Source organism: Diplotaxodon limnothrissa, linkage group LG18 (assembly GCF_057381915.1).
Source record: "Diplotaxodon limnothrissa isolate DT_005_m linkage group LG18, D_limnothrissa_male_GT1.1, whole genome shotgun sequence".
Taxonomy (NCBI): domain Eukaryota; kingdom Metazoa; phylum Chordata; class Actinopteri; order Cichliformes; family Cichlidae; genus Diplotaxodon; species Diplotaxodon limnothrissa.
Window position 1 is genome coordinate 27,286,987 of NC_140613.1, and position 21,980 is coordinate 27,308,966.

At 40.5% G+C, this 21,980-nt stretch overlaps 1 protein-coding gene across 1 annotated transcript; it reads left to right on the forward strand.

The window, feature by feature from the left end:
• The first annotated feature begins 1,761 nt into the window (after positions 1-1,761).
• Positions 1,762-21,839, forward strand: LOC146613848 (unconventional myosin-VIIa-like). Its single transcript, XM_085378583.1, has 49 exons — positions 1,762-1,773; positions 1,931-2,032; positions 2,138-2,290; positions 3,552-3,620; positions 3,702-3,817; positions 3,904-4,031; positions 4,130-4,272; positions 4,554-4,667; positions 5,137-5,290; positions 6,457-6,533; positions 6,624-6,743; positions 7,162-7,304; positions 8,061-8,271; positions 8,358-8,493; positions 8,590-8,756; positions 8,911-9,051; positions 10,277-10,435; positions 10,543-10,635; positions 11,202-11,296; positions 11,424-11,496; positions 11,592-11,693; positions 11,943-12,059; positions 12,153-12,296; positions 12,396-12,665; positions 12,764-12,919; positions 13,009-13,068; positions 13,183-13,307; positions 13,750-13,876; positions 14,006-14,125; positions 14,263-14,436; positions 14,572-14,799; positions 15,943-16,110; positions 16,205-16,322; positions 16,489-16,615; positions 16,743-16,900; positions 16,989-17,167; positions 17,426-17,541; positions 17,672-17,817; positions 18,044-18,197; positions 18,298-18,453; positions 18,807-18,912; positions 20,137-20,250; positions 20,421-20,508; positions 20,598-20,704; positions 20,805-20,990; positions 21,103-21,219; positions 21,300-21,383; positions 21,485-21,604; positions 21,744-21,839. Exons 1-49 carry the CDS (start codon positions 1,762-1,764, stop codon positions 21,837-21,839), a joined length of 6,369 nt encoding a protein of 2,122 aa, XP_085234709.1.
• The last annotated feature ends 141 nt before the right edge of the window (positions 21,840-21,980 follow it).

The window sequence follows — 21,980 nt, forward strand, 5'->3', positions numbered from 1 at the left end:
ACTGAGGGAGTGTCTGTGAAGGAGTTCTTGGCCAATACTGTGAAAGCATGAAGTATGAACAGTATGTAAAGGTTAAACACCTTCCTAACTCGTCACCACGAGGACAGAAAGAAAAACAAATATCAGGCTTAAATAGGTCTGAAAAATCTATTTCTCTTGATATTGTTGCTGGGCTCTTTTTCACACATGCACACTGCCATCTTTGACCTACAGCACCTCTACCTTTTGCCCCATAGCCTCAGGACCATAATGTCATTGCAGTAAATGCAAATAGTCTGCAAACAAAGTCAAAGTCACCACAAACCAGTGCAAATACCGAACCACAGCAGCAATAAAAACCTAGACTCAAGGCATTTTATAGTTAAAAACCCCACCTTTATTTTATATGTATGAGGAACAGATTTTCATTTAAAATGAAACCTTCCTGATATGATCGCCTCAGTGCGTCAGTTCCATCGTGTCATTAGGAAAATAGTCAAAGATCAGGCTGATGACTAGAGACCAGAAGTTCACCTTTCTTTCTGACGTCATAAGCAGCCAGGTTTGAAGACAATTAAACCACACCCCATTAAATTACATAAGCATTGCTGCACTGCCCATCTGTGGGAGGTTACCCAGAGCCATGCAGCACTGTCGTGATGAAGCTTTTACAAGGCTTTCCATTCTTAACTGTGACTGGTTAGCAGGGAATTCCTTATCAGAGCTGAACGGGCTGACGCCTGTGAGCAATCAGCCAAGTATACTGTCATGACTTTAAACCCATGAAACTTTAATAGCGATTTCCTGATGATTTAAGGAACAACTTCTGACTGTCAGGAAAGATTAGCCTCTTGAAGACCCAGCACAGCCACAATGGTGGACTCCCCACACCCTGTTGCGTACAATAGGGCTTAATTGATAACAAGAATGCTGATAATAACACTGTTGTGGCAGAAATCTGATCCCTCTCTAGTCTAATCTCATATTTACATTTTTATTGCAGCAGCAGGGAGATGCTCAGCTGTGTCTCCTACAATTTACACAGGCAGGGTCCAAAGTCTCAATAAACATCCATCCAATATGATCCTGGTAAATCCACCACCAAGGACATTTATGTAAAATCTCCTTTAATAAATGTATTATCTTCTTATTTAACTTCTTATTTAAACAACATGACCTGCATGACCACGCTGATGCACAATTTGTTGATTTCAGCAGGTTGTGCATTTTAAGATTTGGTCCTGTACAGTAGTAGTAGTGGATGTAACCTGATATAAGCTTCAGTAGGAATACTGCAAGTTCAAGGTGAAAAACATTTGGATGGGCTCCCCTAAATTGCTCAGAAAGACACACATCACTCCACTGTGACAAGTTCCTTATTCACTTCTGAGTAAGCGATCCATTTCTCTTCCTCCTCTTACAGTCAGTCCAAAGTCAAAGCGTCATAAAACCTCTGTCACTCATAGGCACGCTGAGTTTTATCCTTCCTCATACGGAGACGGATTCTATAAGACGCAAAGACGAGGAACGAGACGGGAATTAATGAAGATCCCACACCAAAGGATCATCGGGTAGACCGTTTTCATTTTAACGGTGACATTAACAGTGCTCTGTGATTTGTTTTACCGCTGCACACCTTGAGCGCTGACATTGAACACAACAGTTCAGATTAAAAAAGCCAAAAGAAACCCTTTAAATCGTCAGTACTTTGGTAATTGCAACTCATTGTATGGATTTCTTTTTCTTTTTCTCTCCAGGGACTAGAAATAAAAGAAACTTGTGATGTTGAGAAAGGTAAGGCTGAAACAAACTCGAGATAATAACTTTGGAGATGTGAGTTTTATTGAGAGAACTGCCGCCCCACCGAGTGTCACTTTGTGTTCCCGTAAACTGAAACCTAGTCCCGTGTCCCTGAAGGACAACGTGAAATCTTTCTGTCTTTTGCTTTCAGGGGGAATGGGTTTGGGTGGACTCGAGCATAGGGGTGCCCATCGGAGCAAGGGTCAAAGTAACACCGTCGGGTCAGCGGTTGCTGGTGGACGATGAGGGAAAGGTAAACAGTGCTTTTGCACTCTCACAGGGTAAAAGTCAAACATCCCAAAACGGCAACAGTTGGTGTTATGTTGCTGAGTGTATTCCCGTTTTCACCCTTCCTCAGGAGCGCAGGTTGTCACCGGAGCAGGAAGCCTCCCTCAAGATCATGCACCCTACATCGGTGGAGGGGGTGGACGACATGATCAAACTCGGGGACATGACGGAGGCCGGTCTCCTCAGGAACCTCCTGCTCAGACACAGACAAGGCATCATCTATGTGAGCAACACACTGAAGGAAAAAATGATTTTTGTCGCCAGTGTTCCTACATGCTTTGGACGCTTGTACTTTAAGTCAAGTATCTTTATCTTTACTGTCATTGTATAAACATGACACAGCAAAGCGTCTCCCAGAGCCAAATATAGAAAAAATATATTACAAGACAGAGAAGACAGTTGCTGAGGATAAAAAGCAGATTAAAAGTAAAATGGATTTGGTTCATTCAACTCAATTTTCAAAATATCTACACATCATGAGGCCAGCGCGCTGTGAATGACCTGATATAGACACTTAACGCTTTTGCCCAAAGACAGCAGGGATCTGCAAACCTGATTTGGATAAGTGGTTAAGAACAATTGGATGGCCTGATAATGGATTATAGGAAATATTCCTTTAATTTGTAACGGTTCGTTTCTCCCAGAACACCTTAAAACATCTTCCCTTGATGTTTGATTCCAGCCTCACATGAGCTGTTCAGCTTTCTCTCGCTGGGATTTCTTTCTTTTAATCAACTTTGATTCAATTGTGGCAAATCAGAACAATAGAACATTTTAAATCTCCAGGCAGACTCCAAATTTGCACAAACTTCACTGTCGAACATTTAATTTTCACTATCTTTTACTAGCGACAGTACATTTTTTATTCAAGAGTTAAAAAAAAAAAACATTTACTGAGTCGCAAATAAAAACACAGACGCTGTAACATTTATCATTTTACAGGTCCGGTGGACAAACTTTCTAAATGTTCATACTCTTACCTTTTTATTTAGTGTCTGACATAATGAGATGGATATGAATAGACATAAGTAGCAGATATAAGTAAGCATTCTAATAACTTTAATAACTGCTCTGTTTTTAGCCGTGATTGAAAATAGCATTGGATCATTTGACAAGAGCAACATTAAGTATCTTGTCACTCCACACACAGGATGTACCCTTAACATCATTTTGGTTAAATTTTCAATTCAGTTCAATTCAGTTTATTTATATTGCACCAAATCACAACAACAGCCTCAAGACACTTTATTTTGTAAGGTAAAGACCCTACAATAATACACAGAAAACAGAGAAAGCCCCCAACAATCAGATGACCCCCATAAGCAAACACTTTGAAAGTGGGAAGGAAAAACTCTCAGATTCAGGGAGATGTTGTGGAATAGAGCCAGAGATTAATAATAACTATTGACTGTGTATAAACACGTAGTAAGTGGAGAAAGTTGAAGGAGATTCTTTTCTAATGCAACATTTCTATGATTGTGTAGACCTACACGGGCTCGGTGCTGGTGGCCGTGAATCCATACAAAGATTTTCCAATATACACAGAAGAGCAGGTAAGGATATGCGCAGCTGATGACTTCACTGTAATATCGCAGTGATCTACTTCACACGCGTACCCTCCTTTTTGTCTCCAGGTGAGGTTATACCATAAGCGAAAACTGGGAGAGCTCCCGCCCCACATCTTTTCCATCGCTGAGGCCTGTTACTTTAACATGACTCGCCATCAAAAAAACCAGTGCTGCATCATCAGGTCAGCGTCTGTTATATCACTGAGGATCTTTAATATCTGAATTTGATTCTTTACAACTGCTCATTGATTTGATCCATCTCTGTAAGTGGGGAGTCTGGAGCAGGGAAGACCGAGAGCACTAAACTGATCCTGCAGTACCTGGCAGCCGTCAGCGGTGAGCTCTCTGAGCAGCGGATTGAGAAGCAGATCCTGGAGTCCAACCCGATTCTAGAAGGTAGAAAACACCAGCCAAAGAGTGCACAGTCATTATTAAATGTTGTCTTTATGGCATGGATGAACAACAACAACTTTTTTTTTCTTTTTGCATTTCAGCTTTTGGAAACGCTAAAACAATCCGCAATGACAACTCCAGCCGCTTTGGGAAATATTTGGAAATCTTCTTCAACAAGGATGGAGTGATTGAGGGTGCACGCGTGGAGCAGTATCTTCTGGAAAAGTCTCGTGTCTGTCGTCAGGTGAGTAAGCTCTGTTAAGACAACCTTTGTTATCTCTCCACGGGGCGGGAATGTGCGGTAAACCAGTAAAAACACAACACGCTACGTCTGAAGAGTTTGTTTCAGTCGATGTGCTGTTGTTGGCTTAATCTCGTGTGCTGCTGTTGCCATTGTCACTATCAGTACCATCAACAAGAGGAGTGAAGCTAAAGTAAACATGTTCCCACCCAGCCCGCATAAAAACTTGCGTGAGCTTATCATTTTGTAACACTAATGATTAATTTTTTCCTCTGCAACCTCAGGCTCTGGAGGAGCGAAATTACCACATATTTTATTGCCTGCTGGCAGGAATCTCAGCAGAGGAGAAAAAACGCCTGAGCCTCGGGAATGCCAAGGAATACAAATTCCTTACCAAGGTATTGCAATAAGGAAGGCTGTGACTGCCCGCATTGCTGGTGAAGTTATTGTGATGTCGTGTAATTTATGGAAAAAATTCTGCTAGTTCATTGCCCAGACTGTCCTGTAGTTTTAAAGGTTTTATTAATTCACAGCAAGTTTTCTTTTTCTTTTTTGTAAAAAACAAAACAAAACAGACATTTCTACACTAGATAGTAGAAAAATAAGAAATTGTATGTCATGTAATCTATTAGTCAATTACTTTAGTGTGTAGTATAAATTGCAGTATTGTTAATTATTAATTGGCAAAGCTGTAAAACTTATGAAAATACAATGAAAAGTTTTAAATCTACGCACCCCTTCACATTTTCCAAAGCTGTCCTGTGGGCCAGATTGGAGTCTTTGCAAGGCCTGTTCTGGCCCCGAGGCCTTATGTTTGACACCCCTGCTTTCTCCTAGCTATTCTAAATCTTGTCTCTCACTCTTCAGGGCAACTGCATTGCTTGTGGAGGACGAGACGATGCCAAAGACTACAGTCGTATTAATTCCGCCCTAAAAACGCTGAATTTCTCAGGAAAAGACTGTCATGAAATCTTCAAGCTCCTGGCGGCCGTACTACACCTGGGAAACGTCTGCTTTGAGGGTGAGGATACAGAGTTAGAAACTATGTAAAGATTTTAGCCTGCACATAATGGAGCTTAGTTTATCTTTAAAATCATTTCCCTATCAGATTTCAGCAGAACAGCTATTCAAGTGTTGCCTAACGTTTAATCAAACATATCTCCATTCCTAATTTTATCAATGCTAGATTTTGATCAGCAAACAAGCATATAATAAATAAGAGCATCAGTAGGCCTGATGATACCTATGGCAGATTGCAGTCTGTTCAGATCTATTATTAAATGAGTGAACGGATTTATTGTTCCATAAACAGGCAGCTAGTTATACAACAGTGAAACTGAATAGCAGTGAGCACCTGAATTACATAAGACTAAATCATTTCTACACTTTGAATTTGTCAATGAAATTATTATTTTTTTTTTAAATGGAGAAGTTGATTTATTGGTTTATTGGTTTGGCTCATGTCACCGTTTCCCAAACAAAGTTGAGAGATAGTGTCATGATTTTTTACATATAACTTTGGCAGCACGGTGGTTCGCACTGTTGCCGCACAGCAAGAAGGTCCTAAGTTCTATTCCACCATCAGGCCGGGGTCTTTCTGTGTGGAGTTTGCATGTGTTTGCGTTGATTCTCCCCGGGTACTCCGGCTTCCTCCCACCGTCCAAAGACATGCAGCTTGTGGGGATAGGTTAATTGGATAATCCAAATTACCACTAGGTGTGAATGTGAGTGCAAATGGTTGTCTGTCCCTGTGTGTTAGCCCTGCGACAGACTGGCGACCTGTCCGGGGTGTACCCCGCCTCTTGGCCTATGACAGCTGGGATAGGCTCCAGCGACCCTGAAAAGGATAAGCGGAAGCGAATGGATGGTTAGAACTTTGGAACAGCTGTTTTGGAATGAATGAAAGTTTCTTTGTTTCACTGACACCAGAGAACCAAAAGAATATTAATTTCACCATCAGCTTTTGGTCCCTAGATGCATCTGTTGGATTTGTGCATTAGCATTATTTTATGTTCCAAGCTAGATACATTTGTGACTTGTACTTGTGTAGTTGGAAGTGGTTTGGTTAAATCTCCTGACTGGTTGTAATATCTTTTAAAACTCACACTGACCTCATTTCACAGGATTACTCCTTACAGCTGTTATTGTGCTGTTTGTGTCTTATGTGTGAATTTGTGTTTCCATCAGCCAACACTCAAAATAACCTGGAAACCAGTGAAGTCAGCAAATCAGAACATTTCAATGTGGCGGCATCACTACTGGAGGTGGGTCTCCTTCTCTATTAGCAGGTAAGATCTACTTTGCTATTAAATAGCACTAGTAAAGGTTTTTTTTTCTGTTTCTTGTGCTTAAAGGTGGAGAAGCCCACCCTGGCGACCAATCTGACTCATCGATCCTTTAAGACCAACCGCGAAATGGTGACTAAACCTCTGAGCTGTGAACAGGCAGCTGACTGCAGAGACGCCTTTGTGAAGGTAATGAGGGAGAGCCAGCAATTTTAAATCACTGCTTCCTTATTGGTTCCTGGCTTAGGATGAAAGAAACCTGGGCCCTGTAAATGCTGCACGCTGTACTTTATGAGGAAGCGTTCCAGTTTCACTGTGATAGAGCAGATGGTTTCCAACCTTTGACTGGTGCTTACAGCGTTGCTACAGTTACTCGGCATGTTTTAGAAAACTCTCGTCTTACTTTTCCTTGATGAGCTTCAGTGTAGATTGACTGATTTCTTATGATTGTAAGGTACAAGACGTGTAAAAATCCACACGCATCGTCACCAACATGTGGGTCAGGTGCAGAGCTCAAAAGAAACAATTAAATATAGAAAAGAATAAACAGTTTGCGTGTTTCAGAACTCCACTAAAATGTAACTCTGCTGGGTTTCTGTTCTCTCAGGCGATCTACAATAAGCTGTTCATATGGATTGTTAAGAAAATCAACAGTGTCATCTACAAGAAGCTGACCAGCAACTCCAAATCAGCCTACCTGTCCGTCGGCCTGCTTGACATCTTTGGCTTCGAGAACTTCAACACTAACAGGTCAGGAGGGTTTTTTTCTGTTATTCCTGTTTTGTACTTCATCAGATATTTTTTTCATTTTGACTTTTCATCTTGAATTAAGTTTAGTTTATGTTAGTTTAGTTTTTATTGTTGTTATAAATTTTTATTAGTTTCAGTGTTGGTTTTACTCTTTATAGCTATTATTGTAGTTAGGGCGTATGCCAAAAGCAAGGTTTTACAAAATCAGTACTGACATTGCAATTTAAGAAACAAAAAAAAATTGATAGCAGGTGACTCACAGGCTCATAAACTTCCAAAGTCTCAATAAACATTTTTGTCAAAGCCTTAATAGACAAGTTATGATAACAAGAATATATTTTTTATTTTCACAAAATCATTTCAGTTTGATTTTTTCTAAACTCTAGTTTATCTTTTTAATTTAGTTAACTAAAAAGTCTAGCACTCTTTTTCACTTTAGCATTGTTCAGCTACAATAACCTTAGCCTGAACTGTTGATGCAAAGCAGCATAGATTAGATATTTAAGGAAACAAGCAGCTGAACCTAATAAAGTACATAATAAAGTGGCCTGTGAGTGTACATTACCAGTATCTTCATTTTTATCCATTCGATTAGTTGAGTCAAACGTATTTCTCAGATATCTTTAAGCTTTCACAGCCGTTGCACTGCCGCCCTGACATATTTATGAAACATTAGACGATCAGACATTTCGTGGTATACTAAGGCATCTAATTTTCACAGTTATCACTATTTACAAGCCATCGTTTATTTTACAGTTTTGAGCAGCTTTGCATTAACTTTGCCAACGAGAAGCTGCAGCAGTTCTTCGTGGCCCACATCTTCAAGCTCGAGCAGAAGGAGTACATGAAGCAGGGCGTCATGTGGGATAACATCAACTTTAGCGACAATCAGAAGATTCTCGACCTTCTAGCTGGAATGCAATGTAATGTGCTGGCTCTTGTTGATGAAGAGAGCCACTTTCCAAAGGTATGCTTCTGCTGAGGTTTCTTATTTAAGGTTCTGCCCTGCTGCAGAAGCTTTTTTATTCAAAAGAATCACTTGGTTGGCCTTAGGGTACAGACGCTACGATGCTAGAGAAGTTGAACCAGCACCACAAAGGACACAAGAACTACATCGCCTCCAGGAGTGAACGTGACACAAACTTTGGGATTTGTCACTTCGCTGGCCTGGTTCAGTACGACTCCAATGGTAGGCAAGCAAACAGCAAATATTAAAACCTCAGCCAACGCAAGGTGCTCATGAGCGCAGTAATACTTTGTTGTTGCCTTTTTTCTCCTTCCTCAGGTTTCTTGGAAAAGAACAGGGATGCTGTCAGTTCGGACATCATTAAGATGCTTGACATGTCTGCCAATAAGCTACTGCGTGACATATTTGAGTCTGAACTGTCAACCAATGGGATTAAGGCTGTTAAAAATAAAAAGTTCATCATGACCCCAAGCAACTCTCTGCGGGTATGAAAGGATAAAGTCATGTCTGATCCTTGGGCAAACTGCAATAAATGTTCCTGTGTCATTTAGTTTCATAACGCTGCCAATGTTTATTTGATCAGGTGTATCAAGGACTTCATTTTTGAGTTTTTCCTTCTGTCACATGTCATCCTCACAGGGATTGGCTGACACTCGCAAACAAGTGCCGACACTGAGCGGCCAATTCCGGCAGTCTCTGGACTCCCTAATGAAGGCTCTGTCTGCCTGCCAGCCTTTCTTCATCCGCTGTTTCAAACCCAACAATGGCAAGCAATCTGAGGTGAATGAGCAACTGCTTCTGCCGCCATGGCAACACCATACAGTTGCTGTGTAAACTGAGCAATCATGTATGCTAAGAAAGGGAAATGAGGGGGAAGCTTGTGACAAACTAGTGTATTTCAGCAAACTAATGTTTGCTGAAATTAAGACATTTCCTTTAAATCCTGTCATTTCCCGAAATAATATGGATGTTGCTGTGTTTTTTGTTTTGTTTTGTTTTTTTATGTTTACTGCCACCATTTGCAATAGAGCTCATTCTGTTTTGTGCCATAAACCAACGGAGCCAATTTCCTGTTAAATATCACCTGATATCACAGAGAGTAAAGTACAATGCTGCGCTAGTATCTGTTGAGCTTTTCTCACCCTTTGGATTTAGACTAGAAGTCACGAAAAGTTCACACATTCTGAACTCCCTGACCAATATTGTGGCAAAGCGTTGTTAGTCCACAGTGCCACGTGTCACAGTTCTCCTGTGAAATCCAAGCACCTGCTGGCAGGACTGGCACTTACTTGGTGATCGTGGTCCACACAGGACCACTTCAAATTCAAATGGGTCATTAAGTCTCAAATCAGCAAATGCTTTGTACATTTTCTGCTTGACCTTCCCTAATTTACCTAAAATTCTAATGAGCCAAAGTTTGAGCATATGTAAGGATTGCTATGAAAAAAGCACTGAATTTTCCAGGGTTTTATCTTCAATAGATTTTTAGATATTCATGTTCAAAAATTACCACATATTTCAAAGTGTGAAAAAAATATCCGGTGGGTCGACGGGCCATTTTTCAAAAAAATAGATCTTGAAAAGTATTTGAGCAAAAAATTTCACAGCAATCATCATATATGTTCAAACTCGGGACCATAAAAAATGTTAAAATAAAATTTGAAAACATTTTTGAGATGGAATACCTCAGAGGTATTTTACTTTTCTTCCAGCCTCTCTGAGGTTAATAGCTGTTGTAAAAAAATAAAACAGTGAGAATAAACATTGGGTAGATTTGAAATTTGATAGAATCAAAATCTGGCACACGGATATATTCACATGTGCCAAATTCGGCTTGGATGATCATTTGATTGGGTACACACTCAAATCAAGCTTAGAGTAATGAACTGCTGACATTTACTGTAGATGTGGAAATCACCCCATAGTCCAGCCTGAAAAATAAAAAGGTTGGATAGTTGTTGTGTTAAGAGAATATTCATCACCACTTTAATTTGTTCTCTTCTAGGTGTTTGACAGAGAGCTGTGTATGCGTCAGCTGAGATACTCCGGCATGATCGACACCATCCGTATTCGGAAGCTGGGATTTCCCATTCGACACACGTTCGACGACTTCTTAAAGCGCTACAGGGTGCTCCTGAAGACGACCGTCTGCAACCCCAATACCGTTAAGTCATGATGCATCCTGTTTTTGGAACCCAAGATGTGAAAATGAGTCTTTTATTGGGTTCTCTCATCAGTTCTTAACTGATATATTCTTTACTGTCTCTCCAGGAGTCTGCTGCGGCCTGTTGTAAAGCCATCTGTGAGGCGGTGATCGAAAGGGAGGGCGAATGGAAAATAGGCAATACCAAAGTTTTCCTAAAGGTGCCGAAAACTTCTAACCATGTTGTATTGTAGCTTTTTCTCAAGGCACAAGATGGTAAATGGCCTGTATTTGTATAGCACTTTACTAGTCCCTAAGGACCCCAAAGTGCTTTACACATTCAGTCATCCACACATTCACACACTGGTGATGGCAAGCTACATTGTAACCACAGCTACAATGTAGCCTGGGGTGCACTGACAGAGGCGAGGCTGCCGGACACTGGCGCCACCGGGTCCTCTGACCACCACCAGTAGGCAATGGGTGAAGTGTCTTACCCAAGGACACAACGACCAAGACTGTCCGAGTCGGGACTCGAACCGGCAACCTTCCGATTACAAGACGAACTGCAAACTCTTGAGCCACGATTGCCCCTTAGATGATCGTGGCCATGACATAGTGAAACACTAAATCAAAGAGACATTACATCTCTCTTGAATGATTGCAGAAAATGAATCTACATTAATGTGGATTCACATTAATGTGGATTCATTTTTGAAATATGATTAACAATTGAAGTTTTCTTCAATATCAGAAAGTCTTTTAAAAGAAATTCTCTTTATTTCAGGATGTTCACGATTCTATTCTTGAAAAGCGGCGGGAACAAGAGCTCAGCAGGGTAGCTTTGGTGATCCAGAGAGTCATGCTTGGACAGAGAGACAGGTGCAGGATATCCTACACATTCATATCCAGTGCAGAGGGGACACATAAGAGGAAAGGACTGCACATATGAAGGCTTAAAAATACACCTTTTTAATAACTTAAGTTCTTTGCTTCAAATCTCTTTTAGAAAGTCTTTTCTGAGGAAGCGTTCGGCAGCCGTGGTGCTACAGCGGTCCTGGAGAGCCTACATGAAAACAAAGGTTCAATAACTTTTTATAGAAGTCAGAGCTTGTAGCTGCCTTGATGTTTAGGGAGGACTCACCTCAGGTTTGCTTCCCTCTTTCGGTCTGACCAGGTTCAGCGCGGCTTTGAGCGGCTGGCAGCACTAATCCGTAGCCGGAAACTCCAGGCAAAGTACCAAAAGCAGCGAGAAGCAGCAGTCGTCATACAAGCACAGGCATGTACTCTCATGTAGGAACTGTTTAGTGCAATATGTTACAAGTAGTTGTTTTTTATTGTTTGGAATATTGGAAAATATCGCTGTATTTGATCAAATTTTAAGCATTTTATAGTGAAATTAGGATATTTTATCAAATCTTATCAAAATCTACGTTACATATCGGTTGTTGTGTATTTAATTAATTACTGATATTTTTGTTATTTCTTAAATAATTTGCTTTAAATTGCACTGATTGATCGGGTTTAGGTACGAGGCTATGTGGCGAGGAAGGACTTGAAGAAAAAGAGAGAGGCAGTCACACGGCTGCAGGCGCAAAGGCGAGGAGTGCTGGCCAGAAGGGAAGTTGAGTCCATGATGAACACGGTGAGTGCTCAGCATCTTGGAAGGTAAAGTTGCACAAGTTGCACTCTGAAAAGGAGCCTACTTTCAAACCTTTTTGTCTCTTTTGTCTCGAAGGCTTTAGTTTTAAAACAGCTGGAGGAGGTCTCACAGATACTGGACAATGAAACCAAGTCAGAGTCAGAGCACGATTCAGACGACGAAGATCTTCCCGTCACGCCTTCAGTCAATGTAGCAGACGAAGAAACTTCAGAATCTGAGGTTAGCTGATTCTAATTCTGTCATGTTAACATGTCCTACTTTTTCTTCATTGAGTGTGTGCGTTTAAGATCTGGTATAAATTCTCTTTTCCCTCCAAAGACGAGTCACAGCAGTCCAGAGCCTGTAAAGATAATCTCTGAGCTCTTGGAGCCAGAGTTGATAGTCACCCCACCATCAAACTCGATATCCCCGACCCCTTCGGTGGATGAAGATAAGGAGGAGGAGACCGATGACTTTGAGGACGACGGTGATGAGTTTTCATTCTACAGGTTCAGCCAGCGTTACTTCCAGGACAGCGCCAGCCACACGCACATACCCTACCGACTCAAGAAGTCTCTTCTGCATCACGACGATGAGGGTGACACATTGGTGAGAAGTCAGACGGGAACGAGTCACAGCCGTATCACTATTAACCCAAGAGATTTCTCTCCTCACAAACAGTTTCTCATTCCTCTCCTCACCTCCAGGCATGTCTGACTATATGGTGGATCATTTTGCGCTTCATGGGGGATATACCAGAACCCAAATCCTCAGATGCCATATCAGTGGCATCAAGCAACACGCCCCAGGCTCCACCCAGCAGGCAGGGCAGGAGGCTGAGCAACTTGGTGGGACTGGACCAGGTAAACTATTACATATATCTTATTATTACACTGAAAAAAAAAAACAATCTAACTATTTAACCTCTAGTAATGATGTCATTCTCGGACAGAAAATACTGAGGAAGAACAAGAAAAAGTTTGACAGAAGAGCCTCTTCTATCCCCGAGGAGGTGATTATAATACTCTTCATTCTGTCTTTTTTTTCTGTCACTGGTTCATAACACAAACTCTGTGGCAATTGTTATTATTATCACTGTTATTTGTATTATTGTCATCGTAACCAGCCAGAAAACTTGACAGGAGAAGAGGATGTTATGATTGGAGAGGGTACCACGCTGCAAAGGCCACTTTCAGACTTGGAAAAAATTCACATCATCATCGGCTATGCTCTGTCAAAACACGGCATATGGTAAATGCTGCCTTACAAGTATTTTGAAGAATGAACAATATGATATATCTGTAAATAACTGTAGGTAAATGTGTGTAAGTAATTTTAAGTAGTGTGAAATTGTATGCTAATTTTGCAGAAAAACAATAATTTTCTCATCTTACTAGACGGGCTATAGTTTTTGGGCTGTGGGCCGTATTTACTTGGATGTGTGATGAAAGGTTTCTCCCACTGAAAACGAGTCAACTTTCTGGGATTTACACAGGCTGCCTAAAATTACTTAGACATCAATTAAAATTACATATGCAGTACTTAAATGTAAGTATTTGTAGATAAATATGATTACATTGTCATTTCGATTATAATAACTACAATTCCATTTAATTACAGGGAACTGTGGTTATGGGCTGTATTTTAAGATGTTACCTACTTTTTTCATTTTTTTGGTTCTCTCTCTGTGCAGGGATGAGATCTATTGTCAGATCTGTAAACAGCTGTTGAAAAACAATGACAGGAGGAATCGTATGCAAGGGTGGATTCTCCTCTCCATCTGTCTGGGGATTTTCCCTCCAACAGACCTCTTTAGGAAGGTCAGTCTACATGAAGTCATTTTATTAATCCTGCCTCAAACTTCATGTTAATCCTTGTCATGCCACTTTAGTTGAATTTAGCCGAGGTATTATCGTGTTGCTTACTGTGTCCTGTTCTGTGCTTCACAGTATTTAGAGAACTTTCTCCGCAGAGGGCCATATGACTACAGGGGGTATTGCATTGAGCGCCTGAAACGTATCGTAGCCAATGGACCAAGAAAAGAGTTGCCCTGCTGGATAGAGCTACAGGTAAAAAGCAGAAGGTGCTCCAATATGGTGCTGAGGTCACTGTTTATTTAGTTTTAACTTTTGGCCAGCAGCAGCAAAATTTGAATTGTGGTTGGAAACAACTGGTTTTTTTCTTCTTTCTTACCCTGCACTGAAAGGCTGCCAGGACCAGGAAACCCATTGATACGACTGTGGCAATACAGGATGGTCGAAATATTGAAATACAACTGAACTCGTCCTCCACATCTGAGGAAGTCTGCCAAGATGTGGCCAATGACATCGGTCTCAAAGACACCTACGGATTCTCCCTGTACATTAGGCTCTATGACAAGGTCAGTGAAAGCTTCTGATTCTACATCAAGGCTTGGGTACTCTGTATCTTCTGACTGTAGGTTCAGACTAGTCCAGTGCAGAAAGATTTGCAGTTTGCCACACTCATTCAAACTCTGCTGACTTCTCGTCACCAGATGTGGTCTCTGGGGAACTCTGGGGCACACGTGCTAGATGCAATATCTCAGTGTGAGGAAGAGATGAGGAGGCAAGGCAGACTGGAGAAGGATACCCCATGGTCGCTGTCCCTCCGCAAGGAACTGTTCACACCCTGGCACGAAAGTAAACTAGATGAAGTCAGCACAGATCTTATCTACAGGCAGATCATCAAAGGAATCAAGGCAGGAGAGTACGTTGCTGATAAGGTAAGGCTTTTTCTTTTTTCCTGAAATATTACGGAAAACAGTGTGTAATAATAATAATAATAATACATTTTATTTACAGTCACCGCTCATGACACTCAGGCTATTAAGTTCCAAAATCGCAGTATGCACATCTACTTTTCTGGTGTATTTTCATCTTATGTACAAAATAAAGCACAAAAGGGGCACTAATTGTTGCTGGGCCAACGCTTAAAAGACCTTAAATATAAAAAAGCCTCCAAGGCACTCCCCTTTCAAAATAAAATAAAAATGCCTTCATTTTCATGGCAAGGTTTTGTAAAGGACTGCAGTCTCTTCCAGTGATAAGCTAGCTGCCTTATCACGTAAAACAGTTAAAGCCAGTAAAACTGCTGCAGTCTGAGAAGTAACTCATGAATAATTATTTTAATATCCTTCTTTAATCAGGATTTATATTGTAACAATAGAACAACTGACAAACCCACAGAAACCTCTCATTCAATCTTGCAGCTCCTGTAAGCCTTATAAGACATCTTAGCTTGGCTTTAGCTTAGCTAACGTTTAAGCAAATGGCAGACAGAAGAAGAAAGTGAACAACTAGCTTGGATACATGGTGGGATGTATGTAACGGCCAAAGAGTTGGAAAAATATAACGACTAGGAAAGTGAAAGCCGATGTTAATTTAAATGGAATAGCTGACTGCTTACATTGCTTTGTGGCTGTCAGACGCATAGACGGGCAACCATTTCCTACTAGCTTAGCCTGAAATTTGTAGATGTTTGTTCACGGCTAGTTTCTATTGCCTGTGTCTCACTAAAGAACAAGGAAGGATTTGGAAAACAAGAAAATCTATCAGTAAAGTTTTATTTATTTATTTTTTTCATCCATTGTGTTTTTAGAGTAAATGCAATAATTGTGATTCTTAAATGAACAAATTAAGAGTAAGAAACTAGATAACTGTAAATGTAAAATTTACTATACTGTGGTGCTAAACAGTATATCAGCAGGCATTTTGTAGTTTTCAAATATTTTGCAGCTCAAATAAGTTACTTAGTGAGGTCAACTATTTCTTATTTGTCCACTTTTTATTCTACTATAAATTTTATCATGATGTTCTCCAAACATTTTGTCAACTGTATCTAATAAAGTTGTACTTTATCTACTCAGGATGATGATTATATCCAGCTGGCAATAATGCACTATTACATCACGTTTGGCTCCGAGTATAGCGTTGAGAACGTCACCAAAGTGGTTAATGAGTGCATCACCACCCAGCTTATTGAAAGCAAGTCTAAAACAAGATGGACCCAGTTCATCAGCTCAGCACACAAAGAGGTAAATCAGTCTATTTTATGTATGGTCAGCATGGATTGTTTTAAAACATAACGCCTCATAAAGGCACCCTCACAATCGTCGTTACCTCATGTAGGGTCCTTATGTCAGTGGGAGGCAAAACTCGGATGAGGTAAAAGGAGAACTGGTGGACATCGCACGCAAGAAGTGGGCAATCCACTTTTCAAAGTTTTTTGAAGTCACAATGATGTCAGGTGAGTCTGCGCACAGCTTTTTTCACACAGAGGCTGGGATATACAATCCTTTTACAAGTGAATGTTGCCGTGTTACACATTTGTATTGCAAACTTTACTTCTGCTAACTAGCATTTATGAATTCCAATTCACTACTTAAAATCTGCAACACCATATCTGTCCACAGGACCACCTTTGCCCAAAAGCAGATTTATTGTGGCTATAAACTGGACTGGCATCTTCTTCATGGACGAGAGAAATAGGCAACTTCATGAAATTCCTTACATAGCAGTTAGGAAAGTCCAGGAGAAGAGGTACGGTCTCACATTTTTATGTCTGTGTGTATGTAAATTTGCTCTATTTACTTTCTTAAAAAGATTTTTAAATTGTGCCTTTAAAAGAATCTAATAAAACTGACACTGATGATTATGACCCATTTAGTGACAGTGCCCAGACCATTAGCTTGATCACGATCACAGGAGAGTATGTCCTGAAGTCTCCTGAAGCTGAGAAAATTGTAACACTGATAGAGAACAATGTGGAAGGGCTGAGACAGCGCTCAGTGTTTGCAACCGCTCAGCAGGACTCTAGCAAATCAGGTAAGAGTCTACAGCATGTTCAGTATCCATAAATACAGTCACGCACACCAAAACACTCACGTCTGTCTGTCTCTGTACGCTTCTGCAGATGACCCGCTGTTTCTGGTTTGTAAGCGAGGTGACCTCCTGCAAGTAGACAAAGAAAAAAGTGCCCCTAATGAGAGCTGTTTCATCGCCACCAACAAGCGCACTGGCAGCTCTGGTGCAGTCTATAAGAAAATATTGCTGTTCCTGCCAACTCTTACCGAGCCGACTAGTGAAATGCTGGTAAAGTTGACTTTACCTTACATGTTGAGTAGTTATGACTAGTTTATCAGAGCTCAGGTATAGGCAAATCACTGATTTCATTTTTAATGGTGTTTTAATGGTAAAGACTTTACTAAAGAACAGAAAATCTTTACAGACATGAAGATTTTTCATCGTGCGCTTCTAAGTCTATGCAGTGAGAGATGCACAAGTTCTGTTAGTTCACATCACATAACGCCCTCTTGTAGTTTATCTGGCAAATTGCTTCTGACCCTTCAGGAACAACTCAATCCAAAGCAGGATAAGAGGAGAGCTTCACTAGTTCTTAACCCCGTTCAAGGAGAAGAAACAGTGGCCCCTGTCTCTTTGAAAGAGTTTGCCCTTGAGAATTTCAGGTAATACTGAGGCTCTTGTATTTTTAGCTAAACGCCACTTCTCAAAAATGTGGCATTCATGTTTGACTCTTCATTTGGCAAATCGAACAGCACTCGTGCAGACGATATTTAAGCTCTTTGTCCCTCGCAGATCTGTGAGTGGCGGTCGGCAAGGATACAAAGGAGGCAACAGAGAGAAACTGTGGGTCATTTCCAGAGAGCCTCTCAAGCAACCACTCCTGAAGGTGCTGGTCAACAACTCTGAGCTCAGCAACCTGGCCTGCAGTGCCTTCACTGATATCCTTTTAAAAAACACATGAACTGGTACCTGCATTTATGGATTGCTGAGATGTTTTCTTATGACTAAACCACAGTTTAACTAGCATCCATACTGTTGGTTCACATAGGCAGATATTTGAAAGTATGGTACCAAATTCTTCAGCAGTTTGTCTGTAATCTAAAGAGGAAAGAGCCATGTCTAATTTTAATGTCGTTTGAGTGAGTCCTTAACGTTAGCCTCTACCCATCCTGAAGTACATGGGCGACTACCCCATCAAACATGTCCGCAGTCCCGTAGAGTTGACCGACCAGATCTTTGGTCCAGCCACAAAGCATGAAGAACTGCGCGATGAAATTTACTGCCAGATCATGAGACAGATGACCGCCAACAGCAACAGGTTCTCCAGTGTGCTTCACTGTGTCGGAAAGACACCAAAACAATAATCACAAAAAATCCATTTCCATCATATCGTTTTCTCTTTCTTCCCCTCACTTCAGTTTGAGTATGGAGCGTGGGTGGCAGCTGATGTGGCTGTGTTCAGGCTTGTTCCCGCCCAGCTGGGATTTATTGAAACACACACAGTGCTTCCTGGAGTCGCGGCCCAGATACCCACTGGCTGCTCTTTGCCTGGAGAGGCTGCAGGAGATCTGCAGGTCAGCCTGGCGATACGAACACTATTTAGAAACAAAAATCCTGAGAAGATTAGAATTACTGATTATTTTGATACTTCAAAATGTGGTTGTCCGTATTTTAGAAATAGCATTGCTTTAAAACTGGTATTAAATTGTGATGAAAATCTAACTGACAGAATCTACTCTCTGGTAAATGCTGGCCCCCAAAATTACCACAATGCACACTTTAGAAACCACAAAAAAGTTTATCAGCTGAGTTTACTGAGTTTAATTTTTTTTTTTAAAAACATATCCACGGTATTGTAACTTAGTGATCTGAAATTCCACATAAATATATTTTTGTGTGTGTAACTTCATTTGTTTTGTATACTCAGTAAGAAGCCCAGGAATCTTCCTCCCCATTTCGTAGAAGTGGACGCTATCCAACAGAACAGCCCTAAGATCTTCCAGAAAGTCCACTTCCCAGATGATACAACTGATGTAAGAACCTGCATTCAATCAATTTTTGGATTTAATGATAATTTTAAAAAATGCAATCATTTGCACAACTCATAAATCCCTATTTTATTCACAATAGAACATGAAATCATGTTGAATGTTTAAACTTGAATGTTTACCCCTTTGACGCATAGTGGTCACTACAGTGGACAACTATCCAAATGCTGTTTTCTTGAGTTTGTGTCAGTGTTGATGATATACTTGCACATAAACCACTACATTGGACACTGATGTGTCCATACCCTGCCACCTACTGGTCGTTTAATATTACTATAGATGTATGATGTGTTTCATTGTAATTATTGTTATTTAACCCTTTCATGCATGAATTATGACAACCTTGATCATGATTTTTTCTTAAGCATTGTTATTCATCTTTTCAAGCCTAAAGATGAATAAAAAATCCTGATCGAGGTTGTCATAATTCTGCATGAAAGGGTTAAATTTTGCTATTTGATGAAATATATTCAGTCATTTTGATTTGGATCGAAGCAACATAGCTCAAAAAAATTGGCAAAGGCTAGAAAACCTAAAAAGAAACCTTTGCAGGAATATTATTGCACTGTCTAGGTTATGTGGCAATAGATCAATAATATGACTGGGTATAAAAAGAACATCTTAGAGGGGCGGAGCTTCTCAGAAGTAAAGCTGAGAGGTTCACCATCTGCAAAACATTGCATTTGCAAATTGTGGGAAATTTTCAGCATATTATTCCTGAATGTAAAACTGGGAAGACCAAATATCCCATGTTCCAGATATGCTGCCTTCTTTTTCTTTGGGATAAAGCTCTCTTAAAATGGACTAAGGCAAAAAAAAAAAAAGCCTGGATCTCTGATGCCACAGGGAATTGGCAGCTTGCATATCTGAAAAGAAACGACCAATGCAGGTTTTAGAGCAACATATGCTCCCATCCAGATGACGTGTCGTCCAAGGAAGTCTGTGCATATTTCGGCAAGACAATGTAAAATTGCATACTGAAGCTTTTACAACAGGATTGCTTAGTAGTAGAGGAGTCCAGGTGCTGAACTACCTGATGTCCAGACCTTTTACAAATTAAAAACATTTGGCTCATCAATGCTGTGACACAGTGTCACAGGTTTCTTGGCATTGGAGTTGTATTAACCATAAGAGAGAGATTAAGAATCAGTTTTGCCATTAAATGTCGATTTAATGTTATCATGATTTCTTGTCCTTGCTGTGGCGCAGATAGTCGAGGTGACATCAACAACCACAATTGGAGACATGTGCATCAGCATCGCCTCTCAGCTCATTCTGTACTCACCTGAAGGATACGGCCTGTACCTGAAAACACTAACCAAGGTGGTGTTGCCTAACACTGTCAGTTCAGTGTTTTCGATCAGACATTAGCTTGCACAGTGATCTGATAGAAAAGACAAAAATGCTATGCACAATATCACAATACAGTCCATATGTAACAAATACATCTTTTTCCTTTATGTGACGAAGCTTTTTTTGGTTTCAATTCTTAGACGGTGAGCATGGAGGAGGATAAATATTTCTTTGACAGTCTAAAGATAACCTCAGACGTCCCCAAAAAAAGAAAAAAGGGGAAAGAAGGTAATGGAGTAAACCAACTGCGGTCACTTTTTTTTTATGCATGTCTTTGCCTTGACAGATCTAATCAGTGTAAATCTCACTTTTTTTAGTCACTCAGACCAATTTACCTTCCTTGGTGCTCTTTAAGAGGAAGCTCTGGTTCAATGTGAACCCGGGGAAAGATGTGAAAGCAGATCTCACTTTCCATTTCCCACAGGTATCTATATTACAACCACTCTCTTTATTCACTGAGATTCTTTTCATGTTTAAGATGAATAATTGTCACGATATCTTACCTCGAATTTGCTTCTTTGCAGGAACGATCGAAGTACCTGCGGGGATACCACGACTGCACCAAAGAAGACATGATTACCCTGGGTGGGCTCCTATTCAGAGTCAAAGTAGAATCAGACATGTCACAGTTCGTCATGATCCCCAAAATGTTGAAGGACCTGGTTCCTGCTGACCAGCAAAAGATCATGTCCCCTGATGAATGGAAGAAGGTAAAGAACAAATTGTACAGAAGCACCCCCCAAATGGTCTATTTCATGTCTCAGAAGATGGGATTGGAGCTCCGGTGTAAGGCTATTTTATGCTTTATTGTTTTTCTTGCAGCACATCATCTCCTCATACAAGCAGCAGAGTGGCATCACAGTGGACGAAGCCAAAATCGACTTCCTAAAAATCATTTCAAGTTGGCCAACCTTTGGCTGTGCCTTCTTTGAAGTTAAAGTGAGTTAGCTGGAGTAAGTGACAGACACACTGGCCCGCAAGAATTTGAGGAAACTGATGTTACGTTGTTTCATTTGCAGCAAACATGTGAATCTAGCTACCCAGCTATACTTCTGATCGGCATCAATAAGCAAGGGGTTCGCTTAGTAGACCCAGAAACAAAGGTATGTTCAATAAAAAGCACAATATATTTATATTTTTACAGTAGCCTAAGGTCATTTGTGCTTATTTGCAAATAACATTGCATTACTTGAAACTCTTTTAGGACACAATGATAATGCACGAGTTCAGCCGCATCACAGAATATTTCAGCAAAGGCAACTCCTTCCAGATGACCATCGGCACCATGTTCAGGGGCATCACCTTTGTCTGTGAAACCCCAAATGTGAGTGACGGGCTTTGAATGTATTTTGATGCATGACAAAACACAGAATTTCCTTTAGAATGAATGCCAATAAATGTTAAGGAGAATAAAATATGATGTGAAAGATTTGCACAAAAATAATCATTCTTTTCTTTTTCAGGCCCACACGATCGAAGACCTCCTCAGATCCTACGTCAGCATGTATGAAAAGGCAAGGCAGGCCCCCCTTAATCACAGGAAGAGCATATTTTCTTAAGGTTTCACTGGCAGAAGTATAGACTTAACCTTTGTGGATTATATGTACTCCTGCCCAATGTCTCTATAGGAATGTATTTGTATCCTTAAAAATACAAACTCATCAATTTGTACATTTAGATTTTAGCATTTACAATTCTTT